This window comes from Oryzias latipes, chromosome 23, assembly GCF_053564925.1.
Source record: "Oryzias latipes strain Hd-rR chromosome 23, Olatipes_Hd-rR_3.1".
In the NCBI taxonomy this organism is placed as follows: domain Eukaryota; kingdom Metazoa; phylum Chordata; class Actinopteri; order Beloniformes; family Adrianichthyidae; genus Oryzias; species Oryzias latipes.
The window spans coordinates 10,672,995-10,686,082 of record NC_136259.1 but is presented as its reverse complement, the minus strand read 5'-3'; the positions used below and the strand labels follow the sequence as shown (position 1 = coordinate 10,686,082).

General features: G+C 40.3%; 1 protein-coding gene across 2 annotated transcripts in view; it reads right to left on the bottom strand.

The window, feature by feature from the left end:
• slc26a5 (solute carrier family 26 member 5) overlaps nucleotides 1–13,088 on the bottom strand; it is a 23,285-nt gene extending 10,197 nt beyond the window's left edge. The window contains exons 1-6 of one of the 2 annotated variants that reach the window (XM_004084631.5): nucleotides 12,887–13,088; nucleotides 8,338–8,615; nucleotides 4,495–4,634; nucleotides 4,200–4,310; nucleotides 987–1,168; nucleotides 671–835 (exon numbers count right to left, since the gene is read on the bottom strand). In XM_004084631.5, the coding sequence (XP_004084679.1) occupies nucleotides 671–835; nucleotides 987–1,168; nucleotides 4,200–4,310; nucleotides 4,495–4,634; nucleotides 8,338–8,495 (756 nt within the window). In that variant the 5' untranslated portion in view covers nucleotides 8,496–8,615; nucleotides 12,887–13,088. The remainder of the gene's footprint in view (nucleotides 1–670; nucleotides 836–986; nucleotides 1,169–4,199; nucleotides 4,311–4,494; nucleotides 4,635–8,337; nucleotides 8,616–12,886) is intronic. The other variant, XM_020700057.3, reaches the window with a different exon arrangement.

Below are 13,088 nucleotides of genomic sequence, written 5' to 3'. Positions count from 1 at the left end.
TTACTTCCGGCGGGATGGAGTCGGAGCTCAGACGTTTTTTCTGCTGCAGACATTTTAAACACGGTCACTACACTGACATTAATCAACACAAAACTTGGTTTGATTTTAGCTGCTTTGCTGCTCCTTCTGGGTTTTACTCTGAGAGAAACGGACCAGAATGGTTGAAAACGGCAGAATCCAGTTAGAACAAAACCAATACAAAGTCCAAAAGTTCATGTCTGTCTCCAAGCACCGTCAATATGAGACAGAGACACCTGATTGGTTAGAATCTGGACCAATCAGCAGCTGTTTGATGGTAGCTTTGTCAGTCAAACTGAAACTTAACTCAGAAAAATCAAAGATAGGCAAAAAGTGCGATGACACACAACGCATGCAAATTTCTTTTTGGCGGTGGCAATAGTGGCAGTTTTATCACGCTAAGTCACGCTCAAAGTAGTCAGCAAAATCAAAGATATGACAAAAGCGAGTTTTGACAACGCATGCAAAAACGTGTTTTGCAAACGCAATAAAAAGTTTTTGAAAGCAAAAAAAAGTTCTTTGAACCAAAAAACAAATTTTTGTAAGCATATTGAAAAGCAAATATTTGATATTTTCAATTGCAACTTAGAAAGTTTTGTGTGCAACGTGGTGGCAGAAATATCACTCCATAGGAATGAAAAGCTACACTCACATAAGGGACAGAAAACGGTCCAGAGAAGCGCTTTGTTTTCACTCCAAGCAGATACTTCAGCTGGGAGACAACAACGTGCACAGCTGCCGCTGTGGTGAAGCCTCGCACCAGAGGCTCTGTGAGATAGATCGCCACAAAACCAAACCTGAGAAGGCCGAAGACGAACTGAAAGAAGTTGCAAGAGTCCACTTTGTTGAAAGAACAAACACACTGAAGCTTCATGTCAACACTGCCTTCAACACTGGCTGTGTTGGATAAACAATCAAGTTTCATTGCACAGGCATGAATCTGACAAAAACAGAAATTCCAGACTGACCTGGATGATTCCCACCAGGGTGGTGAGCACCACAGCCACCTGCACCCTCCTGTTCTCACAAGCTTCTTTATCAAACACAGAGGAATTGTTTGTGGCGTTGCCAGAGAAGACCGGAAACATGTGGTCGGGGGCTTCCCTCACGGCAACGCCCCCAATCATCAAACTTATGACCGCAAAAGTGCCTGTAGGTCAAACAGACAAAAAAACAATTAAGACAAGTAAACATAATGCTCTTGACCTACATGAGGTACCACAGGGCTCCAATGTTGAGCCTCTTTTTTAGGATCTCATTACTGTTTTGCTGTACATATAAGTCTACAGGCGCTTAAAAAGCTGATCACGAGGGTCTTCAAACATCGCCACTATGGGCCACCGCCCTGCTTGCTTTCCAGCTACTTTACTCTAGTTGCTGGTGAACCCCTTATGACTTATTTTCAGTCAATGGGAACCTGGAAGCGGGTGATCAATATAATCAACAGCAGTGGGGTCCGTGGTGGCTAACAAAAGAAGATCTGTAGTTCTTGAGTAACATAGACATAAAACTTTACTTTAAGGTGATGTAGTCAGTCATTAAGGGATGGATGGATGGATGGATGGATGGATGGCGAATTGATTAAAACTATGGAGGACATAGTCCATCATCAGAAAAATGCCACAAGAACATGTTAAAAATGCATTTCTGAGTATTATTTTATTTAAATTATTATGAATCAGGAGCAGATGAAAAAATGCACTTGGAAAATGCTTGTAGTTTTAACGTGGAAGCAACAATCGACGGACTAAAGTCTCCCTGCTCCGCTCCATTCTGATCCATACACTTGCAGACAAATAAATCCATGAACGTCTTTGGTTTCCTCGTCTGAGCTGGTATCTGGTTCCAAACTGTACGGCTGGTACGGCTCAAAATTTTTGTTGCACCACTAATGTTAGGCTGGGGGTGGGGGCTGTAAGCTATCGGGAGAGAGTGTAAACAAAGGGATGATGGAAAATGAGTGCAGACCTACTCCATGCCAATAGTCCCACCTAAAACTTTGAGGTGAATTTTTGAAGTTTTAAAAGTGATCCACACATAAACCTGACTTGCTAAACTCCAAGAACCTCAGCAATGTCAAGGCTTTAGTTTTAACAACTGACTTTTAGGTTTTAACTGAACAGTGAAATCCATCTTTCCCTCTCTATGCATCTGTAAAAATGATACCCCACCCACCCATCCCACTACTACCAGCCAGATTTGGACTGAGCTTTAACGGGATCTAGGAAGCAACTAAAAACCAGGAGACACACTGATCTGGGTCTGAGCCGAGCAGTCCAGACAATCACAATGTCACATGTCCTGGACACCATTCAGCATAGTTATAATAGTTAACATTCTGCTTCAATCTCAAAAACCTGTAGATAAATGCATCCAAGATTTTTCTTTTTTGTTGAGTTTCATAAAGTTTGTCTACAGTTCAGAGGCTTTCTGAAAACTCTTTACGTCCCTCCTGAAAGTCTCTTATTTAATTCACTGAAAAACATTTAACGCCGACATCTAGAAAGGTCATAACCCTTGAGCATGCTTTTTGTAAAATATTCAATATTTGCACATCTTGATAAGTTGGTTTTGCAAGCAACAGCAAATCTATGTTTGCAGATTCAAACATGATTTCAGAGCTGGTTCAACAACAGACATGTGACACAAGGCTTACTTTGAACTGGTAAACATGAAAATGCGTCTGTTATCTGTCCTAAAGCAAAGAGTTTCTAAAACTAAAAGGCTAGAAAAGGTTTTATGCTAGTGGCCTTCACAGAAATGCAAGGGTGCATTAAATAGCTCCTCCTGAACTTTCGGGGAGCTGTTGTCTTGAGCAACTAAGGACAGGTTTACCCCCCCCCCTCTCCTCCCCCCCCCCCCCCCCCATCTGTGAAGAGCTATGAGCTCTTTAACAGAATGTGCTGGTCTGGGTATCTGTTCCTCAGTGGAAAGGCCATTCATCTGAACAGCTGCCAAGTTCTTCCCATTGCAGTGGTGTCACCAACACCATGCTACCATGCAGAGGAAGTTTTGGTTCCTGTTGTGCATTTGTTCAGTTCCAGTCATTTATCAGATGACATTTGAGGAGAGTTTAAAGCAAACACATGGAGGGAAGGCTTCTCATTTACAATCCTGCTGCAAAAGTTATATGTGGACAGATAAAAAAATGTGCCATCGTTTGGGGTCATTTAAGGTCTTTGACCTCTTAATCAAACAGCTTTGGCAATAAAATGATTTTTTTTTATAAGAAAACTCATTTTGGAGATAGGATGGGTTGTTTTCTGATGCATTGGCCTCTGCTCACCTTGAAACTTATTGCTTCATTTTTTGTTATAAATGATTTGTAATAAACCTTTTTTATTGATTTGAGGATGATTGGTGTAATTTTATACAAGCAAAGAATCTGGAAAGAGGGTTTTAAATTTTTTTTCTTTGTTCGCCTTATTTCCCTCTTGACCGAGGTGTAACATAAATCCATTTGTAGACCAAGAACAGCATTAAATGTCAGGACAAAAACTCAATGCAAAATACTTTAACATTATTAAATGCAGGGATCAAACCAGAAGAAATCATAACCTAGTTTAAACCAGAAAAAGGCAAAAGTAAAACATGATAAAGCTAAAACAAATCCAGAATTTATCATCTTAGAGTTACAAGAAAAACATTTAAAGATCTGATTTAATGACAAACTGTTGAAGCTCCATTAGTTCCTGTTAGCTTCATACCCACAGAAATGAGCTTCCAAACCACGGGGTACATTATTAACTTGGCTGTACGTGCTGTGATACAACAAACACACACAGTGTGGAATGCTCTCCAACTGTGTGTCTGGATAACAACAGACTCCACAGGAGTTTTGCCCTGACTGAGTTCTAAGTAGTTTACAATCTGACAGCTGTGAGCAGGGTTAATAAGGAGAGCAAACACATTTTTACAGATCAAGACATTTGCCTTGTTGATCATTTCTCCATATTATTTGGAGCAACACTGCTCTTATTCCCCGATCAGGAATGTTGGAAATCGTCACATGAATGCATGTCTGAATATGCAGCAAGTTGGAATGGTTTTTAAAATTTAAAACTGATGGTCCAGGAAAGGTGTGAAAAGAGATCAAGGTCAACGTGGTGGAGCTGCTGGCATTTTTTGCTCCAAATAGAAATTTATGACCCATAAACAAAGACTGTCTTTAAGGGACTCACCTACTGAAACGTGTCTGGACGTGCCGAAGAAGGCGTACAGCACAACAGGGTAGAACGAGGAATACAGGCCATAAACTGGAGGCACAGCAGCCAGCATAGCGTATGCTAGTCCTGCAGTGCAAAAGCAGAGGCACAAATGCAAAGAGATGTCATTACAAAGTCACCAAAACAAAGCCAGCATGCAGTCAGAAACAGACACAGAGGAGCAGGCAGCACGCCGTAACCCATTCACCCTTCTACATGACCTGCAATGCTCAAAGGCTCAGCGCTGGTGCTGGAAGTGTGGGGTTCTGACCTTGTGGGAGCTGAACCACAGATGTGCTCAGGCCTGAAACCACATCTGATAACAAGTATTTCTTGACTGGATAGGTAGGAAGCCATGTCAGAAAGGGCAGAAAAGTCAGAGCAACTGCCTTGGCCTTGCTGGATGTACACCTACAAAAAGAAACAAACGTGGATATCCTGGCTTTTTAGGCTGCAGTCATAAAAACACAAAGAATGCTGCAGTAAAACAGACACACTGACAGGATGTTCAGATCAGAGTCAGGAATGGAAGTATAGCTGCATCAGGACATGAAGACGGTAGCCTTCCGCGTTCCACACTGCCTGACTTTACCATAGCCCTCACATTGTTCTGGCAGTCTTACCAGTCATGCTATCAACATACTAGTGAATAATCAAAAAGGATTTTAAAAAGCTGAAAACTGAAGATTTGACTGATTTTCAGACCTTGCGTAAAAAACTGCAGAACAGGAAACGAAAACTTGTTTTTCCAGACCACAACACTTTCAAATTCTAAAGGTAAAAGTCGATTTCTTTCAGAAAATCAGTCTGAAGCGGACTATTGCTCTAAAACACTTCACTGACAATGGACAATAAATATTGGTATTATTTATATTAAAGGTACTATCTGCTGCTTTTAATAGAGCTGTGGTAACGAGGTAAATTTCCCTTTGTGTGATCCATAACATTCTGTTTTATTCTATTCTATTGGCAAACGTTCAGAAAGAAACAGCAAACAAATGGGAAGAGGCGCAGATGCAGGACAAGGGAGGTTCAGGACATTTCTTTCCCTTGATAAGAATAACTGCTGCTGCAGGGTGACACCACAGATCAGGACATTTAGAAAGCACTGTTTTTATAGTAAGCAGATCCTTTAAACTGACGATAAGAAAGCCAAATAATTTAAATACTTACTGTATTTTTATGACTATAAGGCACGCTTAATAGTCTTAAATTTTCTCCAAACTGCAGGGGGCGCCCTATGAGGCGGTCCGCCTAATATGTAGTTGTGAGGCGTAGAAGCGGGCGGGGTGAGAAAGGGGGAGAGAAGTATTGGCCAGCTGGAGCATAGCTCTTGGAACAGTGGTGTGAAAGAAACTGTCATTTAATTGGCAACAGTACAAGATTGTCTGTGCCACACAAATGTCTAATCCCCAAAAAGATTCAGGGATTTGGAGGGGAGGGGGGGTGGCGCAGAGTACTTTCCTTCCTGTTGTTTACAACATTAAAGCCTATTTGCTGTGAACACAAAAAACTGTAACATGATCGTCACTTCTCTTCACAGCTCCTTAACTCATGATGTGGGAATCAACACTTCCCATGAGTCTTGGTGGCCAAGTCCCAGGTCCACGCAACATTGTTTACAAAATGGTTGAAGCCCTTTTAAACTGCAAGCTATCAGCTACGTGGATTGATGATTTTTAGATGGTGTTTTATGACTGAAAAACAAAAACATAAATCAAAATATATATATACGGTAATCTGTTTAAACTTTCAAAGAAGATCCCAGAGGTTCAGCTGCTTTTTCTTAAAGCCCCACTCCGACGAAAATCCTGTTTTTAGTGTTTTTAATATGCTCTTGTGACATTTTTCTGATGATGGACTGAAAATTAAGTATTTCTTTATGTAAATTTTTCTACATCCAAAACAAACGGCAAAATGCAGTTTACATACATGTGTGTATTAATGGGCCACAAGCTCCATGCTCCAATTTCTCAGCAACGGGGAGGGGAAGGGGGTAGGCTTTCTCCGGACTAACTGTTCCACCCACAGCTCAGAGGTGAATCTTTAATAACTCCTGCTACTCAGCAGAAACTTTGACCTAGAAAACAACACCGTTTTTATTTTGGTTACAAATGGCATAATTATAATTAAAAGACCACTGGGACCGCTGCTTTGAAAAAAGATTAATAGATGATCGGAGTGGAACTTGAAGGCCTTTGTGCAACTCTTGAATTGCCTTTAAGAACTGCAAGACCAGTGTCTAACTTGCTATTTTTAAGCAGAACTTTGAAAACACTCATTCTTGTTCTTGTTGAGAAACAACATCTCTGAAGAAAAGAGCTGCTGGCTTTAGAATTAATCACAGCACAAAGACAGTCTTGTTAAAGATTGTAAATGATGTCAGGTGTGCCTAGGATTCAGGTCACATCTCAGTATCAGTTCTACTATATCTTCTTTTCATACCGTTGATCACTCTATCCTCTTAAATTGGCCTCTCAGTTACTGTTCTCATGTGGTTGAATTCCTATCTTATGGAGATAAACCTAGAGCCAAAAATGGACCAGACTGAATAGGAACTGGACAGACCGATTCCTCCCCTGTGGCATTCCAAACAGGAAGTACCTGCTGGCTCCAATAAGCCAAAATCCCATAGACTTCTATGGAGAAATAAATAGCTGTTACTCAGTCATTATATGGGTCAGAGCAACCCATATAATGCATGATATCTTTTTTTAACCTTTTCTTGATAATCCACATTTTCTTCATGATCATGTTTCTTTCTTACAAGTTATTAAAGTTATAAACTGACCAACCAGATGTCTCATGTGGTGTCCCATCGCACGTGAAGCCCACTGGCCCCCACTGGCCCCCACTTCAAATGCTTGATTGAGAGATTCTCCCGAGCCACTTTCAGTGGAAGGTGTGTGAACTTCAAACAAGCTTACTCATGATTGGTGAGAGTGCTTGCCATAGAAACATTGACTCAGACTGACTCGAACCAATCACTGTAGACTGGCTCCAAAGGCCGGCGTCCGTATTGCAGAGACATGGCGACTGAATTGGCCTTACTTCACTGGAGCTGGAGGCAAGGCACCTTCTGCGGATGAAGTCACACCCGGCTGTGTCCACCTCTATATACAGTCCATGGCATGGACACATTCTTTTGGGGTCACTGAAATTGGACATCCAAGCCCCCTTCTTCTTAACATCTACATACTTCCTCTGCTGAATGACATCACAAGCAGAAACTGGGCTAATATCACAAAATCAACTTGGTAAATAGACTGAATTCTACATTTTCAGAAGGCTAACCCTGACTAGTTTGGTTGTTTTTCATTGTAATTTTTCAATAATATTTTTATCAATTAGGAAGATGAAAAGATTTTAATGATGCAGGAGTTGGAAAAAAACAAAAAAAAATGACAGTACTCCAGAGCTTTGGCTTTTTCACTAGACTCTCGTGTTACTGTTAGATCACAGTCCCTGCACAAAAAGGTCTAAAGGAGGTTTTATAATAAATCTTTTTAATTTAACGTATTAAAAGAAAAACAAAGACCAGATGGGCCTTTTTAGCAAACATTTGGTCTTTGAACTTCGAAAATGATTGTTGCAACACACTAGACTCTGCAGCGTCAACAGTTGACAGAATTTCCTTTAGGCACATATTACTCTAAAAAACTATAGTATAGGATTATGTAGAAATTAAATGTATATTTTAGAAAAAACAGGCTCGCTCTCCTAAATGAACCAACTGCTATGATAATCTTGTCAAGAGTTGTTTCCACATGATTACCTCCATCCAACAATCTGAAGCAATCCCACAGAAATAATACTGTTGCCACAAGCAGAGGATTAAACATGAGAGGCGTCATGTTAGTCCACTGTGTCACAGTTACAGTAACTTATCGGTATTTGAATAGATCAGATTGAATGTAGAGAATATTTTAAATTGTATTTTTTCAAAATCAACATAATAAAAGAAATTGTGATAAATGTCATCTTTAATACAGACCAAGAGACCTTTAAATAAAATAAATTTCTACATATGTTAGAATATTTAAGTGAATATTTTTGTTTGATTTGCGCAATCTTGCTTTTACAGAACCAGCGTTTTGTTGGAATGAACACTTACTGGAACTTTTCTGCTAGTCTCTGTCTAAAGGTGGTGGTGTTCTCTCTTCGGTGGAGAAGCTGTGTCCTGAGGAAAGCTTCATCGTAGACCGGACGCTCGATCCTGCACATGAGCTGTGAGCCGGCATCCTCACCAGCACCAGCCTCCTCTTCCTCCATGCAGACTTAATGAGTCAGTGGGTGGATGTCTCTCTTGCGTGATCAGTTCCTACTCCTCTTCATCTCTCACTGGTATTTCCACATTCCTTCAGCTTTTCCAACCTTACACAGAGAGCAGAGCTGTCCACAGAGCAGCAGAAGAAAGGTGTCAACAGCTCCTTCATTTACATCTGGATAGAAAGACTTCTAGAAAGTATTTAGTCTTTGACTTGCACATCATACTATGTTTGTTACGACACACTTGAGTCATAGAATTAGCAAATGTATTCAAGTTTTTAACACATGCACACATTAAGTAATGGGCATAAGTGCAAGAATGCATACGTCATTATGACATTTCTGTTTCACAATTTCAGGTCATTACGTATGATTAAGTATCAATAAATCACATGACAATGAGGAATTACTTCATAGTCATGTAAAGTAGATATAACTATTTCGCATAATAACACATCACATACAAATCAGTTATCTAAAATATATTCAGATTATTTTCATTAGAAAAATCATGTTTATGATTAAAAATAAAACCATCAGAAAATAAACATAAATCAGTACTTTTTGGATCAAGTGAATTAATATATTTTTAAATTAATCATTTTAACCATCTTCAATAATTGATTAAGGTTTTTTTTTCTGCAAGGTAAGGTGAATTAAAGAAGAGTCCATATTCTGACGAATGTCCAAGGTTGGTACTCCTTCATCTGCTGATTAACAGCCGTTCTTCTGGGTTTAAACAGAGTTTATAGTTCTCTTCGCTGTTATGTCTGCAGACATTAGATTAAGGTCCGTAGCCGTCTGTGGCTGTTATCAGCGGCGCTGAAAGTTGAGGTCAAGTTGTCTGCAGGTCAGAACTCTGCCGAAAATCAGGGTCACTTCAGACTTTTAGAGACATTGATGAATTCAGGCACAATATTTCTTGAAATCATATTTGATTCTCAAATTTTTTACTGTATTTGTTGGCTCAGATGTCAGTGATCAAGAACTTCTGCATGGTGTTAACAACCAGAACCTTGGACCGAGTTAACAACCAGAACCTTGGACCGGTCCGGTGTGTAAATGACCAATTTTCATTGTTTTCTTATTTTTGTTTAACATTTCCTTTGATTGAAGATGCCTTTCATTTCAAAAGAAGTATGTTTAAGATGTGAAAGAACATTCTAAAAAACAGTGTTAATGTTTGTAATGTGTATTTGGTTTCGAAGACTTTTATTGTGAAGGTCCCACCTACTTCCGTTTTTTCCGTGAAATCCCTGTGTCAGTCCAGCAGAAAAAATAATTAAATAAATAAATAAAAATGGTTAACAGCTGACGCTACGGCAACAAGAGAAACGGACAAATAACAGACAGATAATTGTCTAAAGCTGTAATTTGTTTTAGTATCTAGCTGGAAGGCTAACAGGTATGATTTTTGGTTATGTTTACTGTATACATTTTGTGATTATTTTCTATTTGTTTTGTGTAAAATAACGTAATATGTTTCTGTTTTAAGTTATCCAACAATCTAATGCTACTAGCTGAGGTAAAGAATGGTTGTAAATCAAAAAAGAATTATTGTGAGTTTGTTGTTTTGCTTTTCTTCAGCTCTTAAGGTGTGACTATGACTGTGGAGTACACAAATGGGTTGGAATACCCCATCATAGTCCATCGGTTATCATCATTGAGTCCATCATCTGAATAAAGTTGGGCTGGAATGCTACACGGTGGACCAAGTGGTTTGACGTAAATCCTGCAGCCTTTAACCTTTTTCAATCTGCTTACGCTTCCTGGGAAGCCTGGCATTTTTGGCGATTTTAGCATTCCTTCTGGTCAGATGGTCGTATAGATAAGCAGCAGATCCCTTCAGATTCCTCCTTTGATTCATCAGCTTGTGTTTTTGATTCATAAACCTGATTAGGATCGCTGGTTTATCCGTCTCCTTTCTCTTGGGAAGCTGGTGGCAGGTGTCAATTGTATTTAGATCCAGGTAAATCCCTTTAGACGTGAAAAATGATTCCACTTGGTGTTCCAGAGACACTCCATCGCTCCCAGTTTCAGAAGAACCGCTAAGAATGCTAGCATTCCTATTAGGGCGACAGTGGCTCAGGCGGTTGAGCGGGTCGTCCAATGATCGAAGGGTCGGCGGTTCCATCCCCACTCCCCCCAGCCAACTGTCGCTGTGTCCTTGGGCAAGACACTTCACCCTCCTTGCCTCCAGTGTGGCTCCACTGGTGTGTGAATGTGCATGAATGATCCCGGTGATGGTCAGAGGGGCCGTAGGCGCGAACTGGCAGCCACGCCTCTGTCAGTCTGCCCCAGGGTAGCTGTGGCTACAACAGTAGCTCATCATCACCAAGTATGAATGAGGAGTGAATGAATAATGGACACAATGTAAGCGCTTTGAGTGACTTGAAAAGCGCAGATAAATCCAATCCATTATTATTATTATTATTATTATTAGCATTACCAATGCTAGCTCCAGCTGCATTTAGCTTTGCCCGAGGTTTGATCTGTAATCCAGTGAGAATGACATTATTCCTCCTTGCTTGTTGTTCCATGTCGTCCACTCTCCAGAATCTGGAACCACTTATCTCGTTGCTCGTTTTGAGCTCGGAGTCTTCGGAACTCTTCAACTAGCTTCATGAGAGGAGCTAGCTTAGCATGGATTTCGTCGAGTGCAGCTATAATGTCATCACAGTTACTTGTGGCTTGGTTTTTCTTCGGGACTATGGTCAGCTGTCTTTCTAAGAGATAATCAGCTTTTGAGTCGCTTGACAATCGTTAAAACAACTTTTCAGTCGCTAGAAAATCTTTTGAGAGAGCGGCCGGCAGGCAATACGTGTCTGTTTGTTAACCCGGAACCGGAAGTAATATGTAAAATGAAGCTGCATTTGTTCACTCAAAATTATAAAACAAAAAGCAATCAGCCAAACTGCCTTTTTTCTTGTTCTTCTTCAACACTGCTTATTCTGTCACTTAATTGGGCCGGCCGTGGAGCAGCGGTAGGGCGGCCGACCCATGATCGTAAGATTGCAGGTTCGATTCCCACCTTGCCCGCCAATGTGTCAAAGTGTCCTTGGGCAAGACACCGAACCCCACCTTGCCTCTGGTGGTAGGTTGGTGCCAGTGTTCGGCAGCGGAGCCACCACCAGTGTGTGAATGTGTGTGTGACTGGGTGAATGGGTCTGTGTCTGTAAAGTGCTTTAGGCCTTGTAGGTAGAGAAGCACTATATGAGTATACGCCATTTACCATTTAATTAAAATGATAACGAAAATAGTATTTCACATATCATTTTCAAAAGGTTCTCTGATAAATGTGTAGCAAAATTCAATTAGAAATATCTAATTTGATCGTTAAAATGAAATGACAGAAATGCTTTTTCATTTTCACAATTTAACTGCATTTGTCGAATAAAAAATGTTTGCTTTAATGTCACAGAATAAGCAGTGTTAAAGAAGAAAATGAAAAAGCATTTTGGAGGATTGATTTTTTAATTTTATTTTTAAGTGATTTTGATGCAACAAGCAGTTTGGCAGATTTATTTTTCCTTTTAATTTTGAGTGAAAAAATGCAGCTTCATTTTGAAAATGTAAAAGCATTTCAATTATTCAATTTTAATGCTCAAATTAGATATTTCTAATTGAACTTGGCTACACATGTACCAGAAAACCTTTTGAAAATGAAATGTTCAATACCATTTTCTTTATCATTTCAATTAAGTGGCAAAATGATCGGTGTTGAAGAAGAAGAAAAAGTGGTTTGGAGGATTGCTTTTTTTTGTTTTTAATTTTGGGTCAACAAATGCAGCTTCATTTTGAAAATGAGAAAGCATTTCTGGTTTTGACTTTTATTTTTAATTATGCTACACAAATGCTTACACACCTCAGTTTCTTCTTTTGTGATGACCGTTCTAAAAACGATGACTCAGCACATTGTATTATTTTCTCAAACATCATTTACTGCAGTGATGCATCAACGAGACACAGAAATGTCTTTGTTCCTGTTCGTGATCTGTATTTGTCTAGAAGTTTGAGGTCAGCTGGATTCCTGAACTGTTGATTGATCGGCAGCTTGTCCACCTGGAATAAGATCTAATGAGAAGACTGGAGGTTGCTATTTATCGCGCGCTGTCATTGGTTGCTTAAAGTAAGACTTCAAATCCGGTTCTATGGTCTCACGTGCTAAAAAGTGCTGAACCCGATCTGACTCATTGGTTTTCGTGCCCGGTCAGTACTGGCGCCGCTTCCTGTTTTTGGGAGCAGACGAACGTCTCCACCGCGGTCCAAAGCCGCTTTGAAACGTCCTGAGTCCGGATAGAATAAGAGCGGGGGGCTTCGCGGCTAAACCAGCCGCCACCGTGCTCACGGAGAGGAAAAGTGCGTGGGTTCGCTGAAGGAGCCGCTCCTCTTACCCCCGTCCAACGGTGAGGATGCTGTCGCCTCAGGATGAAGAGGATGGATTTACAGCCCGACTTCTCCGGTTAAACGTTAACACCAACGACGTCCTTCACACACACAGTAGACGGGCTGCGACTTAGGACAAGAAACAGATCGTGTGTTTCAGAAAGAGCTCTCACTACAATTCCAAATTATGTTTTTCCGGTCTGCAACAAT